The sequence below is a fragment of the Diadema antillarum genome, unplaced genomic scaffold (assembly GCF_040938485.1).
Source record: "Diadema antillarum isolate AM-2024a unplaced genomic scaffold, OU_Dant_1.0 scf00000114, whole genome shotgun sequence".
Taxonomy (NCBI): domain Eukaryota; kingdom Metazoa; phylum Echinodermata; class Echinoidea; order Diadematoida; family Diadematidae; genus Diadema; species Diadema antillarum.
In genome coordinates, this window is record NW_027271003.1 from 1,071,481 (window position 1) to 1,093,930 (window position 22,450).

At 38.0% G+C, this 22,450-nt stretch overlaps 2 protein-coding genes across 2 annotated transcripts; one reads left to right on the forward strand and one right to left on the reverse strand.

Moving 5' to 3' along the window:
* The first annotated feature begins 2,495 nt into the window (after positions 1 to 2,495).
* LOC139719709 (G-protein coupled receptor 84-like) lies at positions 2,496 to 3,638 on the forward strand. Its single transcript, XM_071631104.1, has one exon. It carries the CDS (start codon positions 2,496 to 2,498, stop codon positions 3,636 to 3,638), a length of 1,143 nt encoding a protein of 380 aa, XP_071487205.1.
* An 8,039-nt stretch (positions 3,639 to 11,677) lies between these two features.
* Positions 11,678 to 21,802, reverse strand: LOC139719710 (uncharacterized). Its single transcript, XM_071631105.1, has 8 exons — positions 21,680 to 21,802; positions 20,216 to 20,353; positions 18,942 to 19,074; positions 17,237 to 17,361; positions 16,619 to 16,766; positions 15,367 to 15,557; positions 13,914 to 14,094; positions 11,678 to 11,835 (listed from the first exon to the last, which is right to left on the reverse strand). Exons 1-8 carry the CDS (start codon positions 21,800 to 21,802, stop codon positions 11,678 to 11,680), a joined length of 1,197 nt encoding a protein of 398 aa, XP_071487206.1.
* Positions 21,803 to 22,450: the final 648 nt, after the last annotated feature.

The window sequence follows — 22,450 nt, forward strand, 5'->3', positions numbered from 1 at the left end:
AGTAAGAGTGTCAAACGCGTTGCCTATTAGCTATCCGATGTTTATAGAAAGAAGTGTTGCAAAAATTATGAAATCGCGTCACCTTGTTTTCTCTGCAAATATGTGAAAGGCACAGAGCAATATTTCAACTTGAAAGGCAGAGAAATATGTCAGGATATTGAAACAAAACTATGTGACATGACGTTATAGGCATTAAATGATATCGATAATGACGGAACATACTTTTTGTTTTGGAATAAATTATGTTTATGAGGATCCGCCATGCTCTCTGAATTATTGTACATAAGAGGGACTGCACAGTCCTGGTGCTTTGGGACCTCCATTGGCAATGGCATGATCTTCATCCCGGTATAGCTTCCAAGGAGCTGCGATTGACAAAGACGGCATATCGTGCTACATGATGCATCAGGAGAATCCGTACGCGATCCATGTCGACATTTCTCGAGTCTCAGATAATTTTTGGACTCATAAACATTCACTGAATAGCCGGACAGAGTGTGTCTTAACTAGATCTTTTAAAATTGAGTATACTAATCAATACTACTTAATCTAAAGTTAATCCACTTGAAATCATTAAATTTCTGGTCAGTCGTTGACAGCAAAACAAGAACAGCTGTCTACGAGAGATAGATGGCAAAGTAATTTCAAGAAACCACTTACAGATTATATTCTTTGCTGTTTATTCGGCATCGCCATGACAGAAGCACAGCTGATATTCACCATCATCTTTGATCTTCAGTTGGAAGGTCACTTTACTACACGTTGTCTTATCATGCTCGTGCAAATAGCCCTGGGTAATTGTGAATAGAGCAGTCCGTTATCTGAAGAGCTTATTGTCGCACCAACAGTCAAACAGCAATTGCATGTAGAGCTGTCCTCGCATAACAATTTCCTTGTATTCTAACATTTTGAAAGGACTGCATGGGTGTATGGTAAATACAATCAGTTTCATAACTATGCTTGAACCTAACGTCCAGATATCTGCCCCGTGATACTTCATTGAATTTAGGGCAGTAATATGCCAGTGGGGTTGAATAAGTTGCGAGTTTCTCTTTTACCAACACAATTTGATTATCAGGTGTCTCATCTAGGAGGAGTTTTCATAGGTCTTGAATACAATGGGTATAGAGTTCAATTATTTTGAGATGTTTGAACATTTTTCTCGATATTACGAATCAAATTTCACGTGATGAACATGTGATGGCTTGCGTATCAGTGTTTTATGAGAAATTTGGCCCCGTATGCATTGGGAGAACTAAGCATGTGTATGATTATGTCACGTGTCATGTATATAGGTCAACACTCCTTGCCTGCTCTGGTCTCGAATTGTGTCAAGTATCACCGCGAAGTGTGCATTTAGGTCTCATGAATTGAGTTAGGACACGGATGTTTCGCTTCAAGACTGAAGTCAAAGAGAAAAAACGTGATCTATTGAGAATTCCCAGCAAGTAAAAACAATAATAGTGAACAAGTGTTATGCCATATAAACGCGTGATCCACACGTTTATCTGGTAGAGAGTTGACAAGGAGTAAATTAATTGTAACCGTTGACACTGGGTGATCATTCAAATTTTACTTTAGATACGTTCTTTCTGCTCTCCTTTCCCACTAAAAACAAACAAAAAACAAACCAACATACAAACAAACAAAACACATTAATGTGAAGCTGGAGTATCGTCTGCACAAAATGTGTTGAATTTACATTCTGTTGCTGTCAAGACAGAGATTTCTGGCTGCAATTGATCTCATTTTATATTGGTTTGCGTAATTAAAACGCTGCCGAAGCAAAGCTCTCCACGTGACGAAAATAACGCCCTCGTTTTAATCTAAGCGTTGATTGTGATACGGATTTCATATGCGAGGTATTACTTTGACAAGGCATGAGGATATTTCCTACCCTACCCTGGCCATATATGACGTCTGTTGTTTGCCCAGGGATCGTCTGGGTTTGATGACTACTTGTGGAAAGTGATTGCTGAGCATGTAGACTCCAATTCGACGTCAATCTTCCTTATTTCAGATATTTAGTGTATATTTCAAGAGGGAAAACCGCTGGTGAGCTTGAATGTGGCTGATTTCTTTGCTCCGCTGTACATTACATATTAGAAATATGTCTCGTCTCTGTAGATTTAAGTTTCTGACTGAGAAAAGGGAAGCCCTTTTAGGCGGGTTCAAACTCAAATATTCCTGCTGGTTGTTGATCTAAGACTGCGGGCGTTTTGACTTAATGTACGTTATGTCATTATGATTAGTACAAGAACATGACTCTTGCAATCGCTAAGATCGTTATACCACTTGTACTTATAGCGAATGCTTTGCTTGTCGAGGCATGACTGCACGTCAAGTTTTGCCTATCCGTTACCTCAGTCATCTTAGCCATCTTATGGTGACGAAGACATTGTAGGCGAAGCTGTGTTAACTAGTATTCCGGGTAGTGAGAGAACCCAAAATGCGGTCATAACCAACTAATTTGGATATTTGAAAATTCAGTAGTAATGGCCAGTCTCTTAGTGACCGTTATTATCAGCGTCGCGGTACCGTGCGTACTCGCTGGTGTCATCTGCAACGCAGCGGTGGCCCTCTGCATTCTCCTCACATCTAGTCTGCGCTCGCGCACCAATGTTTTCATCGTCAGCCTTGCAGTGTCGGGAGTTCTCCTACTTACAACCGTGGTCCCATTCCAAATGGACTCGTACTTGACCAACGAGTGGCGGTATTCCGAGATGTATTGTCATGTCACTGCCAGACTTTCCTTCATTTGTGTGGGTGTCACGACCAATAACATTGCCATGCTCGGACTGTACAGGTATTTCTGCGTGGTGCATCGCCATAATGTGTACCTGCGTAGCAGGAAGTCTGTTGCCTTGATGATTTTGTGTGCATGGACGATCCCAGTAGGACTCGAAATATTGAAATCAGGAATGGGATGGACAAAAACTCGCTTCATACCGTCCTACGGACGATGCATTGTCGAGCAAGGTTCATCGGTTGCCAAAGTGACCTACAACGCGTCGGTACTTGGTGGACTTTTGATAACTCTGCTGATCGCTGTTTACAGTTACGCCCGCATCATTTGCACGGTTGTGACGAGTTCGCGAAAAATACAAACTGAACATGCACAAAGTGGCGCCAGCGCAGCAACTCGAACTTTACCAAATAGCATGGCGGGTGAACACTTATCAACCTACGCCGAGCCAACTTCGGCGTACAGCGAGTTTTCCCATCGTGACCGTGAGACATTGGTTGATAAAACAGACGAGAGCATCATGGCGCAGACGACATCGACGTCGCGCTCTAATTCAAGCAACGACACTCAACAGCGGAAGTCGCGGGCTCGCAGAAAGGCGAAGCAAGTCGGTATTTCACGGCAGGAGGTGTTGCTCAGTAAAATATGCGCTTTAATGTTCTTCGTTTTCTTCGTCTGCTACGGACCAATTTTCATCCTGACCATAGCCTTTGCCGACACTTTGTTCCCGCCAGAAGCTTACACAGCCTGCACAGTTATCTACTGGTTAGGCAGTTGTATCAATCCTATCCTGTACGCATCCCTACAGACCGACATGCGCAAAAAACTGGTGGAATTTCTTGGTCTTTCCAGGTGCCTAAGTTTGGGGCAAATTCACAGTGTGGATGTTTAAAATCTCCCCATCTGTATATCCTTCTCATGGTTGAGGTGGCTGACAATTAAGGATCCATGTCTCCTATCATCTCCAAGACGATGTGTTTTACGTACATGTCTCCTCTAGTTTTCGTCAGAATATTATTTTCTTTTTCTCTAACACATCTAGACGCCACCATTCGTCATTAAGCTATGATCAACCCAAAACATTTTCACTAGCCCTTCGTCCACTATAATTGCGCTTGCCTATAAAATATTGTCATCGGTGATGTTATCCAGCCATGACGTCATCTAGGCACCATGCTGTAAAAACATGTTATCAATAAAATTCTCATAGCTAGACATACTGAACATGATGAATACATCAAATTCATGCGGAAAACTTCAGGTCTTGTGCAATCAAACTTTAGTGGCGCTCGCGTCACAATTTTTACGCTTACGTCATGTTGTCAAAAGAATGAATTATTTACTTTTACTCATCAAACGAGTTTACGTTTCCGACCATTTAAGCATAATGACTGTCGTATGCGGACTTCCATTTCCTTGTCATGTTAAAGCACTGTAATGTTGTAAATCATAAAAAGACGTTATTTCATACAGTGATGCAAGTTGTGACACAATCTTAATTATCTTTCACAAGAAAGTAAGGTTCAAAGATCCCACGACGATTTTCTTTTTCAATCTCTAGAAATTACCCCTTCGTAAATTTTCAAATTTAGCAAGATGATAGGTCCCCTTTTCAGACAGGTTCACTTTATGTAAAATAAAATTGCAAAGCCGTCAGGTTTTAGCATTTTTTTTTTGTTGAATTCCCTTTACGAATCAGCGTCCACATCCCCTCTGATTCGTTGCTTTCACAAAGTACATGCAATAATGGCCTAGTGGTACATAGTAGTAGTAGTAGTAGTAGTAGTAGTAGTATTAGCAGTAGTAGTAGTAGGAGTAGCAGTAGTAGTGGTAGTAGTAGTAGTAGCAGCAGCAGCAGCAGCAGTAGCAGTAGTAGCAGTAGTTGAGTAGTATAGTAGTAGTAGTCGTAGTAGTAGTGGTGGTGGTGGTGGTGGTGGTACAGGATTGAATTTGTTTTACTTCTTGTTTGGAAAGATATTAAAAGTCAACTTAATAGTTGCCTCCTGCTAGAGGTTAGCGGAATGTTTTCTGAATAAAATATAGAGACTTGTTCAACAACTTCATGAAAAACTAAAAAACGTTGCCATAAAATATTCAATTCAATTCAATTCAATTTAGCTCTTTGATTTGATTTTTCCAAAAGAACATATGGAAGCGTTACTCGAGCAATTCCCTATCATATTATGGAGAGTGTTCGGTTTTACGCCTGATTAGGTGGCCACTTTAGTTGATTGCCCTTGCTACGGAAGGTCACACTGTGTCATTTCATTTCATTCAACTGCCACCAAAATAATATGGAATAATACAGGCAGCGGGTGTGGAACCCATTTGAAGCAAATACGTCGACAGCTCCTTCATAAATCATTCAATTCAATCATAATAGCATTCCGAATGAGTGGATTGGTTTCCCAGTCATAATAGCTGACTGAAATTAATAAAGTTTGATGGATAGCACTTGTCATATTTTTGTTGTTTGTTGTATTTGACGATCGCCACTAAATAAATGCAATTCTAATTTTTCCCGCATAATGACGAGCAAGGGACTCTAACTAAGCCTTGGATTAATTGTGCGTGCTCTTTGAATGGGAACAATAATCGATTTCGAAAAATAGCATGTGTGGATAGAAACAAAATATGAGTGGAGCATTCAAGCCTACGGAAAATTTGAGCATATTCTGATCAAAACTGTGAAAGTTATGACTTTTTGAAGTTACGATCAATCACACACAAATTGGCGACTCAGTGATGTAGCGCATGAGCTCCTTTCACATTTACCCTTTGTCGCGCGTGTGTAGAATTCCACAAAATATATATCTTTTCTTTGTTATTGATGAAGGAATGTATTTATCCATATATTTCACACTATAGGATCATACCGAAAAAAAAAATTGCAGTTATTTAATCAAGGGAGCATGTACAATTAGAATTTTACTCTATGAAGAAATGATTTTTCATTTATTTCATAGATCAGAGCAAATGGGGGATGACGCAGCAGGTGACATCACAGAATTGCCAATTTATGTAAGATTTATCACATCTTCAAGAAATCATGACTTTCTCAGTTTTCATCAGAACTTGCTGAAACTCACCATTCTGCTCCTCCAATTTTCTGGGGTTTTTTAATATCTAATGCAAACAACTTTTCAGAGTGGATTTCCACTTTTAAGGTCGTTTTCATGACATCACATAGAACGAAAGGTGTAACGAAACATCTAATTTTGGAGGCATAATATGTTTAACTATAGAGTTGGGATGCTGATGACTCTATAGATATGTATTGCAACGGCACTCTCACCGCAGATTTACTACATGTATTACTATCTTCATCGTTGTCTAGTTTGCCTGAGCAGAGGGTCCTGTGTTCAAATTTTGAATAGTTAATGCTTATAAATGTAAAAGTACCGATACTTATGCACGATCGCTACATGGCATGCACATGCCTATGCTTGAATGAACGCTGTGTAATCTGAATGATAAAAGCGGGATTCTGTCTATATTGCGAGCAGCCACTTTGTATGTTGGCAGTGATGTTGCATGTAAGCTTATGTCTCAGTGGATACGGTATCGTTGGATACTTGAGCACGATCCCTCAATGCACAATATGCCCCCTTGAATGAACGTAGCGTAGCCTGAACTAAATTCATAAAACGGTATTCAATTTAACGTGCTGAACCCGAGCGGATCAACACTTACTATCAGTAGGCCCTATCTTGACAATAATGTTGTGTGTAAGCTGTGAGGTATGTGTTGTTGTTTTTTATTTCTATATTTATTTTATTTCTGACCACACGAGCTGCCAATTAAAGCTATCAAACTACAAGACGCGCATTATTGTTAGCTGTCGTTAGACTGTAATGATATCATAAGGCAATGGCAGCGTCACGTTTAATTTCCCCACTCACCACGTGGAGTAAGACGAGGCCGTGTAACCAGGGAGATGTTCCACCTCCCTTAAACTCATTCATTCACCAGCACTGCATTCAATGTAACCATTCTTGCATCGTCTTCGAGAGAACATGCTCGTTATTATCGAAATTAACGGCAGTCATCTGCACATACACGTGTATTGTATCGCGTTAAATAAATGGACGCATTAATCCAGGCATACTTGACGCTTGATTTAAGAAGTGGTTACTGCTGTACTATTAAGTAGATACTAAAATGATTGACAAAGGTTAGTAAAATGTAATATTCTCTTCTAATGTTGAAACATTATCTCTCTTCATTGCCTTCTTTCCTATCTCCCTCCCCCCCCCCCTCTCTCTCTCTCTCTCTCCCTCTCTCTCCCTCTCTCCCTCCAATTCTCTCTCTCTCTCTCTCTCTCGTTGCCATCTGGCTCTTCTTTCCCTTGTCAATCGACGTTTCATCTTCAAGGTTCTCTGACATACAAATGCATGTTGATTTGTGTTGATTTATGTTACCCTCAACACCACTTTTGCGGTGAAACAAATACAAGTCTAGAAACATTCCATATATTTTTAACTATTTTTCTACATTTTTCTTCAGATTACTTGGATACGCCCACAAAAAGAAAAATCCTTCCAAACCACTATTCCTGTTGTGAACTCATCCGTCACTCATTGTTTAAGTACTAATATGATTAACAAAAGACAGTGGAATGAACCCTCCCCGAATGCGAACATACCTTGCATCAAGGAGGTTCAAGAGATGGAGTTACAACTGACTATAATTATTCAATCAGCTGTCAGTTTTCTATGGATGGACAGAAGAATTCCACAGGTGTATTTGTGCCTTTGATGTTCAATGCTTGAAGCCCCCATCTTTCTGAGCAATCTGAAGATTCATTTTTAAAGCTAACATGATAGCGGGTATATGCTGCGCGTTTATATATCAAAATAAAATGCAATGAAATTTCACCTAATGATACAGTATATGAAACAAAAGTCAATTCCGTTCGAAAATATGTGCAAAAGTGTCAATCTGAGCTGTATTTTGTGAAAGTGTTTGAAATTATACCCTCATGGAAAGCCGGTTTTATCACTTCTCTGATTATTTCCGACAAATGGAACTAAGGTATCATCTTCAGGTATAGTTCTTTATAATTTGATATGTCAGATTAGTGTACAGACATGTACGGTCGAGTAATTTTGATATCTATTTGCGCAATTTCTATTCGCGCACCCCCGTGCCTTTACCATTGTCTACCGCCCATTGTTTGTAAGTAGGGATAGCGAAAAGTAATTACCATCATAAAGACATCATAAAGACATCTTATCTTCTTTGGACAGTGGCTGGTCATTATGCAATGAGACGTGAATTCATTTTCTTCCTGGGGGGGGGGGGGGGGGGGGGGGCAGATCCAGTTTGATCTATACTTCAAATATTTTTGAGTGGCGGCTTCGAGCATGGGATCAAAGCGAATAAGACTGTTGTGACTCCATTTCTCGAACCTCCTTGCTTGCATGTTCCCTCGCCATGTATTTTGTTAGTCACATAAACATCACAGAAACATGCAAGTTATGCCGAGTCGAGTGGAAGGCGCATTTCGATGTCTTTTGTTAAACATTTCAGTACTTTAGCGATGATTGACAGATCAGGTCACAACAAAAATATTGGTTTGGAAGGATTTTTTTTTTTGTGGGCGTATCCAAGTAATCTGAAGAAAAATGAAAGAAAAGTTAGTTAAAAATATATGGAATGTTTCCAAATATTCGTTTCACCGCAAAAGTGATGTTGAAGTTATCATAAATCAAGACAAATCAACATGCATTGTATGTCAGAGAACCTTAAAATTGTCGTCGATCTTAGACTGTAAGCGCGGTATAGTTTGTGGCGCTTTTATTTTTTTGCGATTTTAAAGAACCTAACAATATTTCCGAAACTGCCGATGCGCTGAAATATTGCCTTCTGAGACAGGAATGAGTTTTTAGCTGAAAATATTCTTTTTTTTCTTCTTCTTCTTTTAAACAGTTAATGATTCTCCTTTTTCGTTCCGTGTTTTTCATTGGATGTGTTTCTCGACTTCGTATTCGATGCGTACTGGAAGATAGTATCAAGGTTTGATCGAGGGAGAGATCAGAAAGAGAGGTGTGTGTGTGTGTGTGTGTGTGTGTGGTGTATGTGTGTGTGTATGTGTGTGTGTGTCTGTGTGTGTGTGTGTGTGCCTGACTTCAGCCTTTTAGCTTGTCCTTGGTTGTATGACAGGCTTGTTTTCTACCACTTTAATCCACCTTAACTGAGTGCTGAATGAAAACAAAAACATCATCCAAAATCGACTCCGAAAGGATAGCGCAACGCAACACCTTGTTTAAAGCGAATGATGAAGGCAGACTTTAATGCATGAATTTGATTCACAAAATATATTCCATCCATACGAGGTTCATATCAGCAATAATTTCCTGTCATTCCAAAGTAACACTTGATCTTAAGACATGTTTTAAATGCCATTTGATTTGATTTAAACATTTGACAAAACTTAGAATATTCAGAGGGAGTATGTAACAAAACAAAAATTATTTGATGTTGTCGAGGATGTGGTAAGGATTAACATTTTAACAAATGCAAACAGAGAGAAACTGACCAGAAATGAATAATATTTATTAGTGGGAAAATGTGCGAAGAAAATGGGATTCAATCTCGATGGAATCCCATTTTCTTTGCTCATTTTTCCACGATTAACATTGAAGTGAACTCAAATGTGTACAGGAGGTTCCATAGAGCAATTCAACCAAGAAACAACAAGACAGTGAGCAATTAGCAGTGCATGGCGAATCCAGAGGAGGCGCACCGGATGCGCGCCCATCTTTATTTTTCTGTTAAAACAGAAGAAATAAAAAGGAAAAAATGGGGGGGGGGGCGTTCGCCCGTCTTTAATTTTGTAAAGGTGCCTCCCCTTTACGGAATTCCTGGTTCCACCACTGGATTAGTGTGGATGTGGGTGTGCATTATTATGTGTAATTATTTCTCTTATACTCTGAACGGAAAGCGAGAATAAAAGCAGGCCCGTGTTCGCTGAATTGTCCAATAATTCATCTGTAAATGGCAAAGGGCAACGCAATAGGTTCTATCAAATTTGGACCCAAATTGGCTCTGTGTGTACTCAACAAAGAAGAAAAAACACTGTCTTCTATTTTCTTGCGTGGGTGGGACAATCTTCCTAGAAGTAATGTACTTCGATTTTTTTTCTACCAGGGACATTAAATCTAACAGTAGAATTCATCCGCTCTTTGACTTGCGATTTTCAAATAAGATTCCAGTAGCTTTTTTTTTTTTTCACGTCACAAATTGCAAGACCGATTTAACTCACAGAAAATAGAGCGAACGACAAAACTGTAGAATATAGAAAAGGTCTGTTAGTACATGGTAAGCTGAATTTGCAGAAAATCGATTAGGCATTAGTTAAACTAACAGAGCAACTTCATTGAAGTATGCATGAATACATATCAAGTGATCAACAGACCACGTTTACATCGGCATATTGCTTTTTCTACCTTTGTATGTTTCTTATATTGTCTTGAAAAAATACGGTCAATACTGCTCTAGCTGTTTTTTCCTCTCCAATCTTGAAATAGTATATAAAGAGAATACCGAGAACAATAAGGGTTGGTATAATTTTAGTAGAGATGAGGCTTCAGATTTCAGTGATGATTCTTTGAGACAACGAGAAACATCTTATGAAATTTGAAACAGCGTAATTCTATCAAGGAATTGAAAGATGATGAATTTGATGAAAATTGGTTTTGAAATGTCTGTGATATCCAAAACAAAGTGATCCTAATAATGAGGTGGGACTCACTCTTATTAGGATCGCTTTGTTTTGCTTATATTTTGGATGTCTAAGCCATTTCAAAACCGATTTTGCCTCAGATAAACTTTGAATTCCTCTAAGAATTGAATGCTCTTTGACAATTATTCTTTAATTGTTTTCTAAGAATCTCGAAAAAAAGTTAAAAGCTTAATCCTCACCAAATCCACAACCACCCCTCCCCACTAGAAAAACGCAGTGTCCCACAGTGTGTTCAAAGTTTGGTAACATAGTCGACTATATGAAAACGCTCGAATTTAACTGTGTGGAGATGATGTCACACTGTGATTGGTTTTCAAAGAATGATCTTATGGTAATGTTTTGTGTCACACTGTGAATTGATGATTCACAATGTGTTCACACTGTTAAAACGCTCAAATTTTACAGCGTGAAGAGATTTCACAGTGTGTTCACAGTGTGTTTACATTGTGTTCACACTGTGTTTACACTGTGTTTACACTGTGTTTCTCACACCGTGGGACACTGTGTTCTTTTCAGCAGGGCTTTATGGTATTGATATTCCCTGGGAGCGCATTTTCTTTAAACATCTGGAGGTACAGTTAATATATGTATGACTAGTATGAGATAACTGCTGTAGGTATACTGAGTAAATCATGAACTTTTAGCTCATCACGATTTTAAGTCTGCAGAACGAGCTTGCTCCGCAAAGTGATTTATTTATCATAATATTTATATATGATATGCTGGCTAGCAAAGGTTACTCATTTTGTGTTTTACTTTACAGTAGTGACATGATAAGCCGTAGATTTATTATTCAATTGAAACGATATTATTAGTCATTCCCAAGGTCAGATAACACTTAATGATTGACATTAATATTCACGTTCAAACAAGAAATTTATGACAATCAACATTTGTTACTGTATATGGCGTCATATCAAATTAAGCATGAAAAAGCGAATAGCGAAAGTGAAATACCCAACTCCGAAGACAGACATAAATATGATCAAGAATAAGACATCAAAGATGAAATTGTCATTTGTCATGGTCGTGGTCATGGTGAGATTATGTCGAATGAGCCGCAGATTGGACTGTACAGAGTGGGCTACGGTCTTAGCAGCAGACTTCCAGTGTCTCCCGCGTGCTTTCTGAAGAGTCTCATTACGGTGTCGGGGTCTCGTCGAGCTTTCCGTATGGTAGCGCCATCATCGCCGAGACACGACAGGCAGGTCCGCAACGTTCAGCAGTAAGTTGTTCGAGCCAGAGGGTAGTCCAACCAATTCATTCGCGAGAGCCAGGTCCAGCAATGTTTGCTTTATATCATTTCGTGGAACACCATTGCTTAGCAATACGGCTGCAGCCCCTGGTGGAAATGGTAGAATTACACGTAAACATAATATTACAACCTATTGTGTGATCATTTCTTTTTTGTTTGTTTTTTTGTTTTTTATTGTTCCATATTCCACATTTCAACAAATACATAAAACATAAACATCACAATACAAAAGCCTGGATGAATTGTCACGTACAGCTTATAAGACAATAAAACATGTGAAATATGAGGAATCTACATAGAAGCATTGCTTGTAGGGTGTAGATTCCCAGATGCGGATGTGAGATTATTTCTTACTTGGGTATGTAATTAAAGGAATGACAATTTCTGAATTGGAGAAATATAAACGCCAAAAAGTAAAAAGAAAAAGAAAAAAGAAAACAATGAAAACAATGTCCGCGGCACAGACTTCTTGAGTGTTGCGTGATCACCCGAGCGAGGTACAAGTCAGATGCAGTGTACAATAGCAGAGATACCAAATGTGTACAAAGGAAGTTCAGGAGATAATACAGAAATCACGAGCGAGGCACATGTTACATAATCGATAATGTCAGTAATGTGAAGTATGAACAGAGAATATCGAGGAGGATTGAAGAATAGCTATAGATATGAATTCAGAAAAACTAGTTTAAGTTTATGTTTAAATGAATAAAGAGACTGAGATTGGATTATCATTGAAATATAACTAAATGATTTGAAAGACACAGAGCCCAATATTCTAACATTATATGTCTTTGCAACGAAAGTTTATTCAATAATGCTTGTCCACTCATTCAAAAGTTAAAACTAGACTACACAAGAAAAGAAGAAACAGAAATATCGCTGTGGCTTCTGATATGCCTCCGGCTTTCCGCACGTATGGGACTACTTCTCCCAATAGGTCTACATTACACCTGGACAATGTTTGACGACAGTTTTGCATGTTTGGAGAGACCTTTCACCACTTGTATCAAATCTTTTAATACAGAACCATTGTGTGGTGGTTCATGTATAGTCTATAGACCAACTTTAATAAATAAGTATGAAGTTAGTCGATTCGAGGGTTTAGAGAAAAATCAGCAGCACATTATATCGAGCAATTTCAGCATTTTGGCCTGACCTTTGACCAATAACATTTTTTCCCACGACCAAAAGCTTCTCAAGAGAATTATCGTCAGGAAAGACGTGCAGGTACCACAAGCTATTTCCAACATTTGGAGAAAGACTTAAATTTGGATTTTGACCTTTGACTTTGGACCCCGAGCCGTAAAAACGAGTGTTAGCGCCCCTGACTCCCTCGTCAAAAAAGGGACAAAATGCGCCATCTCGGGAATATGGGTCATTTTGATTAACAATACAGTATATAGGGCCATACCATACAACATTAATGTGCGTTACAACTTCGAGCTCTTGCATGATTATTGCACGATCATTTTGTCATTTTGTTTGCAACCCATTTCACTGAACAATACTAAAAGTTGATATCAATATGTAAAAGTAACATGCATTTCAGTCTCTGGACCATGACGAACAGATGAGCCTTTCAATAATTGATTGCACTGCAAATGGTAGAAACAGCAGGAGATTATATAAGACCTATATATATCTGTTAAAATGCGCGGCACACGCGAAAAAAAAAAGATTTAAGACGGGGTATAGAGGGTGAAGCAAAAACTGCGGGGTATGTGTGTGTGTGTGTGTGTGTGTGTGCGTGAGTGTATGCGTCAAGAGTGAGAATGAGTGCGAGAGAAATAATTAAACAGTGTTATACATACAAGAACATACAATAAAGTTATTGATTTACACCGGTGTGAGGTGTCAGTGTAAAGGCCTCGGCACACCGAGCACGGTAACGGCAACAGTCCGGTTATTTGCTATGGTGCGCCAAAAGGATTATAATAATTTGGTACAAAATCACCCAAAATCTTATTCCCATGTCAAATTCAAGAGCAAGACAATCTCCAGCTGAAGATACTGAGTAATCATATTTCCAAGAAAATTGTTAGCCGGGAAGTGATGTTATCACAGAACCAGACATGGCTCCTTACGGCGCACCATAGCAAAAAAAAAAACCCGGACCGTTGCCATTACCGTGGTCGATGTGCAGAGGCTTTTAAACTTCGATTTACCTGCCACAAGTGGCGCTGAAAACGACGTCCCGCTGGTCTTGACCGTAGCCGTTGGTCCTGACTTGTCGGCTAGAAACATCTTGTGGCCTGGAGCGTAGATGTCGACGCACCCACCGTAGTTCGAAAAGCCTGCCTTCCGGTCTACATCATCCTTTATTCGTGATGCCCCGACGGTAATGACCTGACGTAAAGTCGTTACAGAGAAAAGCTGGCAATATTACACCTCTTCCACACATATATACATATTGACAGCAAATCTTGCACATATAGACGTGGCTGGTGTTGGGTAGCACGCCTTTAATCATCAAGCTTTCGGGCGAAATGTGCAAGATTTGCTGTCAATAGATTTACTGTCCTTGCACCGCCCCTCCATGTTGTGGTTAAGTCCTTTGATGTCAGTATACATATATTTAAATAACAAAAAAATATGTATATGTGAAAATTCATTAGCACTGTCATCCCTGACGAAGGGGGAGGCCCCCGAAAATTCGGAGTTTGAATCAAAATCAAGGCAATTGGCATTTAATGCATTCCTCTATTGTGACATTATTATTGCTATATATATATATATATATATATATATATATAATTATATAATATATATAATCTATACATTGTACATATTGCTGCCAATACATATACATTGTATATAATAAAATCATATACATATATATAATTATATAATATATATAATCTATACATTGTACATATTGCTGCCAATACATATACATTGTATATAATAAAATTGTATATTATCATTAGCAGTAGTAGTAATAGTAGTATAATAGTGTTATGTCAATGACTGCAAATCTCGTTAAATCGTGGGTCGAGCTCACTAAAAATGTTACTTTGACAATCCTAACTCTTCACGATTCGATTATCATTCAATACTTCATTGTAGTCTTACAATCTGAGAGAAAAAAAAAAACTGAAAAGATTGCCTTATCTCGTGAGAAGAGCCACTACGGGTGGTCCTTCCACGAAATATTCTTGATATTTTCTTTCTACGCAACATGCTATGCTTTTGTCCTGCAGATACTGTAGAGGTTTTTATATTCTTTTTCTGATATCATTCAATCATTAATGATTTATCTTTATGAAATGTCGAAGAACATACGATTCTGAGAGGAATTCAAAGTTTATTTGATGAAAATATCGGGTTTGAAATGGTTGAGATATCGTAAAACGAAATAAAACAATCCTTATAAAAGGTGGGTCACACTTTTTATTAGGATTGCTGTGTTTTGGATATCCCAATCATTTCAAAATTAATTTTAATCAAATAAAATTTACACATGCTCTATTATCACATTAAATTCATAACAGGTTTCTCATTATCTCTAAAAATCATCATAAAAAACGAAAAACGTTGGCAACCTGCAGCATCATCTCAACCAGAACTATTCCATCCCTTTAACATGATAAAGGTTACAAAGTTGTTGGTAAAGGTTACCCGCGACATTCTGGCGGGTGTGAACGAGCAGGCGTCTGTATTGTCGTTCCCGGCGCTGACGACCACGATGCAATCGGTTTGGTCGAGGAGTTCGTTGATAGCGCTCTCTAACGTCACCGACTGACCCCCAGACAACGAGAATGTCACCACGCACTTGTCGCTGGGAGTCGAGGCCATGACGGCGTCAAAACCTGAGAAGTATACAGAACAGCAAGTAGGCCTAGATAATATAGATGTATGTATGAGAGATATGTATGATATTATGCAGATACAGAAATATATACAGTGTATATAAATGTAGACATAGTTTCGACTGCATTTGTTGAGCGATGGTGACTGATGTTTATCACTGGTGCTGTATATTTCTGTCGTAATATCACTACTCATATCACGGTGTACCAATACTCTAATCTCGTAGGGTATTGTCTTTTTCGCAAGGACGGACATGCAGTCATTTTAAAGTTGTAAAAACTTGATTGATGATTAAAGTATGATTTCTGTAGAGGAATTTAGATGATTGGTGGCTAACATTCATGATATGACAGGACACTTGCGTGACATTTAATTCTCTATTATAAATATGCTTGAACCTATGCTTGTTGATATAATGCACATTTATGTATGAAAATATGGAAAATATGAAAACTCGAGGCAACTGTACTTGTGATCAGCTAGTGGGAGTCACCCTGTCTTAAATACGACAAAGGGGTATAAAATTTAATCTATTTCCTTTTCATGAGAATTCAAGAGTTGAGGCTTTTGTTGTTGTTTTCCTTTTTGTTTTTTGCGTGTCTTGTGATTACCTCTGAGTTATTCAGCTCTCAATTCAGTTTTGGTCAATAGTGTCAAATTCATAAATGACCACTGACAGACTGCTGTCGTCAATCGTTCGCAGGAGAATTATTTGGAGCACAGCAGAAGAGTAGACATAAGCAAGAACATTAATATTAGGCTGTGAATTAGAAATCTAAGAAACAAAACAAAACAAAACAAAACAACTATATGACCGCCAAGGAAGACATTTCCATTTTTGGTGATATTGGGAGAGGTAAAAACATTTGTTTTATCAGTTCCAGTCAGTTGCCAGTCATGCAGTGGTTCCAATATAAAAATCCACAACAACACCAAACTTTTTTTTTTGCTGTCAGATTTTTGTCAACGGATAAAAACGTCGACAAATTCACCTGTAGACTTTCAAATACAGAACTCCCTTCCATGGACCACATTTAATTGTTTTTGATGTCTCACTAACCAAAGATGCAGTCATCGGTGAAGGCCTGGCCGTTTTCATTAGCTACTCGGACGCTCTTCAACTCGGCCTTCTTGGCGACCCCGTAGTCCTTGCCAGCGGCGGCACTTGCAACTTGCGTTCCGTGACCGTTTGGATCGCCTTCGTTTGACTGCGCATCATAACAATACAGTGTATAATCAAAGATAACGCGGTGTTAGTGAATGCGATGAATCGAGAGAGTAGACCCAATAATATAGCATAACCCAACATCTTCCATCATTTTTTAGTCGTAACTAATACTTTGTCGGCGAAAAGTCCATTACAGCGTTTGACTATATCCTTTTCAAAATGGCCGCAAGGTCAGTAGTAAAAACTTGAAGGTCGAGGGTCAAACTTATTGTCTGTGGCCCAGATCAATACTAACTATCGGCTTGCTACCTGCAAGTCCTTAATGTACGTGGATATCATTTCACTCCTCATCGTTGTTGCTCGAAAACTGCATGTTGTATGTATTATTATATGTTAAACTTGTCAATCAACAATATCTATGTAATCATGTGTGTAGACGTATTATTTTACTATTGCGTGTGAATATCCAAAATATACCACAAACGAACTTCGTTGAACAGGTTAACCTACTCCAGATAACGTTGACTCTGCGGGGAGCTGGACATGAGTCACAATGGTGTTGGCAAACTGTTCGTGCTCGGCATAAATCCCAGTGTCTAGAACGAAGATTGTGGCACCTTCCCCGTCATTACCATCTGTAAAGAAGAATGATTTCTCTCACCGGTGGAATCTTACGAAATTGATCACATTCAGTCTCAGTGTTGTCACCATGGTAACGAATGCTTTCACATTAACCCAAGTACTCTTCCGTGTATAATAGAGACATTTAGATCTACGACGCAAACAATATAAAACAAAGCTATTAGGTCAATATGTGTGTGTGCGTGTGTGCGTGTGTGGGGGGGATGTTATTGTTTTTCCTGTCTATTGCTTCTATCATTTCCACATCATTTCCACTTAATGATTAGGATGTATTTTATTGTATGATTTAAAAAAAATGGCAATTTACACGTCAGCGTTATTTAAGTGTGAACAAAACCTGAAACATGAGGGCTGAAGGCATAGAGGTGGGTGAGGAGTGCATGTTGGCCTTTTGTGTGTGTGTGTGTGTGTGTGTGTGTGTGTGTGTGTGTGTGTGTGTGTGTGTGTGTTTTCTCGCAAATGGCCTCGATTTCTTTTTTTTTCTCTTTTGAGAAGCAATGAAATATGCCCCGTTTGTTTTGAGCAAACAATCTATTTTGTCCCCGTTTTGCGGGCTTTTTGCGAGAATGTGTATGAAAAAATAAAAGTGGATTTCGTTTCCTTGGTTAGAAGAGTTACAATGTAAGTTTGACATTAGTTTGCACAGTTTTTGTGTTACTGCATGTTGTCTCTATATAGCGTAAGATTGACGTTATTTTGTACAATGTTTGTGTATAATGCAGTTTGTCTTTGTATAATGTTTTGTTTTTATTTCTTTGAACGTTTCTGTTTCTGTGATATGAAATTGAACGAAATTCGAATAAAGAATTATCAACAAAAGTGTTATGACCATGCGCGATACAGTTGTTTCCACTGCCCAACCCGGAAGGAGACGTCGTCTCAGCGTTCGCATTACAGATCTAAGCTTGCTGATATTTTGATTATTGTACACTGAAGACGTATTTAGGGTCGGTTGCATGGCTTTCGATCTGAATTATCAAAAAAAAAAAAACAATTCCAATCAAGTCAGCATCAGACGAAACAATAATCGTCATGTCTACGTATCATCGATTAAAAACATATCAAGAATATTGTTGACATGTCAATAATAATGATAATAATAATAACAACAAAATGATAAAAATACAAATGATAATAAAAAAAAGAATTACTTGTTTTGGCTGAGACCTAACTTTGTGCTTCTAAAATCTTTGGTGAGATAATGAGAAATCGCTTATGAAAGATGAAAGAGCGTGTAATTCCAAAAGAAATTCAATGTTTATTTGACGAAAATTGGTTTTGAAATGGCTGAGATATCCGAAACACAGCATTCCTAATAAAAGGTGGGATCCACCAGTTATTACGATCGCTTTTTTTTTCTGTTCTTGGATGTCTCAGACATTCCATAACTGATTTTCATCAAAATAAACTTTGAATTCCTCGTCTAGAATGGTGTGCTCTGTCGGTGTCTGTACGTAAAGCAATAAGTGGTTTCTTGGTATCTCGCAAAAAGTTAAGAGCCCAATCCTCATCTCCACCAATACTGTACCATCCCTTTAACGTCATTTTTTAGGAAAAATGCAAACGTACTCACTGATTTGGAATGGGATTTGCGGGGTTAAAAGTGGTGAACCCGTGTTCCGAATGCGGTCCAGATGCCACTCTACATTAACCGCATCTGTGAAGTGGTAGGAATTCCGTTCGATTTCGTAGCCCCACTCTCGAACCTGTTCGACGACGGACATGCAATGGAGGGCGATATGTGATAATGATAATGATAGTAGTAGTAGTAGTAGTAGTAGTAGTAGTAGTAATAATAATAATAATGATAATTATGATGGTGATAATAATGATAATAATACTATATTTGTGAAGCCTATAATAAGCACACGCTTCTCTGTGCGCTGTACAATTCAGATACAAAATATAAACAAACAAATGAATAACTAGTATCAGAGTATAACAATCAACATTACAATGATTAACAAAAGGGGTAATGAATGTTTATCTTAATCAAGAAAGACAGAAAAGGTGGGTTTTAAGAATGGATTTGAAATTTGCAAAATTGAAGGTTAAACAGTTGATGAGTTTTATCGCAAAACTGTATTTTTGTTAATTTGAGATATTTGTGATTAAAGCTGGTTAAAAAAGAAAATAACAAGAAAATACAGGATATTTTCAACTATAACTTCTAGAATATCCCTTGTTGATGGACTTACTTTGATATCTTTAAACCTGGACCTTACCTCATTTTACAATACAACTCTTCAGATGTAAATCAGATTGGTAAAGAAGAAAAAGGTACAACTAAGTTGTTCCATATGACGAGGGGGGGGGCAATTGCTTTAGCTTGGTATAAAAGATAAGGAAATTTATTGTGGTACGTTGACATGGATTCACTTCGATAAAGTAGGGCAAGACAATGAACTATTCACTCCTACCACAAACATGGAAACTATTAAAAAAAAACGCGATCTCCTGATGTGACAAAAACTTATATATTAAACAAATATGTTATGTTTCATATCCTCGGTCCAGCGACCCCAAGACATCCTCAAGCAGTCAGTAAAAAAAAAACAGTGTAAATATCTCTTTGCTTAAGAAATTCCACAGGAGTGGATGAAAACTTGCCCGCAAGTTATAGAAGGTTGCTATAGAAACCTACCTGCTATTGTATTGTATGAAAACTATTTGTGCAAGATTGCGTGGTAGATTAACAATGCTAACTTATGGCTTTTAGGCGTAAAACGTGCCTCAATTTCACATTTGCGTGATTTTCCAAGTAAGATAATCTTCAATGGTGACACATTGTGCTTCTTTTTGCAGCAATTATTAAAAAGAGGAAGGAAAAATGTTCATGGTTCTCACTTCTTCAGCACACTCCGTTGTCATCTGAACAACGGCCATGAACATGAGACTTTCCGTGACGCGGACCACCTTAGCTGTGTCCTTACATTCTTCATTCTTTTCCAACTTCTTCGGCAATTTGTCAAGGGATTTCTTGTTCTGTTCATAGAAGAGGAATGCATAAAAAATCTTATCAGAAGAATATAACATAATATTCATAATTGTAACATTATGACCATATCAATATTTTTCACACTTTCGCTTTTTCAAGATTTATGTTCTATTTCTTATTTCCCCGGTTTCCGGCACTTTTTGTAGTTGTAATCTCTTAGCTTGGTCTGTAAGCTTAGTCTTTTTAGTGAGTACCTCCACTTTTTTTAGCAGAGTGTATAATTATGATTGTATGTCTCTTTTCAGTACCTGATCACATAGACATGAACATGATGTTGTCTCTGGTTTGGCTGGTTATGTATAAATTATCAACGACACACATTTCAAGTTTCACAGATTTCTTTGCACATTCTGTTGAAAAAAAAAATGAACATAAAGTTTGCATCATTGAATTATACAGTTTATTATCATCTATAGTAAAAGAAATAACAGGTGACACGTAGTAAATGTTCAAGGACGGACACATGTTGCCATGCAATTGTATAATCTGATAACAACTTGTTGGTAACCGAATGGAACTAAAATGATAATGTATTATTGTATCACCCATGACATTCAAGGAAACAAGTAAATCCATGAATTGATAAATCGAAAGCAAACAGGACAAAATAGCCTACGTCGTTATAAGAAAAAAAAATCAGGTGACACATATAAGATATACGATTCAGACATGTGATGTATATGAGATTCACCCCAATACGATTTCTATCGTTATTACTACATTCAAACATGTATGGTACCTTTTTTAAGCACATCAGTATGAATACAGTTATAAAGTTTTAGACATTGTTGTCTTCCATACCGTTCAATGCTAAATGAAACTGAAGAATACTCTTCATATTAAACTTCGGTTTTCGTTATTTTTCATGAATACTTCATTTTTTTTTTAATCCAAGTTATCATTTTGTAAATTTTTTCAGCAACTTAGTCTTTTCCCTGCATTTTCTTATCCTAATCATGTACACATATGTATATAAGGTTTGAATGCAAAACCTGATTGGCAACGTTTTTATACGAATTGGGATAGATGCTGCTGTAACAAAGAGAAAACGATTAGGATACTTGTCGTATTCAATAATATCTTTTAAAAATGATAATATGTGAGGGCGCAATATATAATTGATACGATTTCATTTTTTATTTCCTGTATATCTGACCATGACTTTACTTTAAAACTTTTACAAATGGCGTTTTTGTTTTTGCATTCAAGCTCATTATATTAGCTATATGTACCCTGTTAAAGATACTATTTTCTCACAATCAAGATGTGATATAATTCAATCTTCTCACAATCAAGATGTGATTTTAATTCACCTTTGCTGTGACGAGATAGCGGGAGTGAATCATATCCTCATCGTGCTGGTCATCGCCTTCACACACCCAATCACATTCTTCTTCTGTAGAACGGGATACACCGCCCTCTACCGTCCTCGTCATGGCCAGGCTGGTTTTCAACCCAAAGACAAACAATATTTTATTTCCACACGGCTACTTAACATAAAGTAACATTACACAGATCATTAAAAAATGAAACAATTATACAATAAAAACATAAAACAACATCATGACAAGACAACATCAACACTTGAGTTTACATAATCATCAAGGCATTAAAAATTCTGCTTCCGTTCTCCAATATCTGATATCAGTTACGTAATATGTAAATTTACGTAATTTGCGCTGAAGGATGAAGACGTGTTGACAGCTATCAAGGAGGCAGTTGCACAGGTGATGGAAACCAAATTCCAGCACCTCTTTGAAAGAGTGGAGAAACAAGATGGGCTGATCCTTGATCTTGAGCAAAAGGTCAAAGCTGTTCAGCAGGAAACTGCCAAGCTGAAATCTGATGCAGAGAAAGACCAACAGCTGATCAGGAATCTCCAATCCCAGCTCAACCAACAGGAGAAACTGTGTGAGATTCTTTGGAGTCCCCGAAACCAGCGACGAGAGCACAGACACCGTTGTATGCCGCATTGCCAAGCAACAACTCGACGTAGACCTGAAACCTGAAGATATTGACCGCAGTCACCGTATCTATCGCGATCGAGACGCCCAACCAACACGCCGTGGAACAGCTAGACCAAG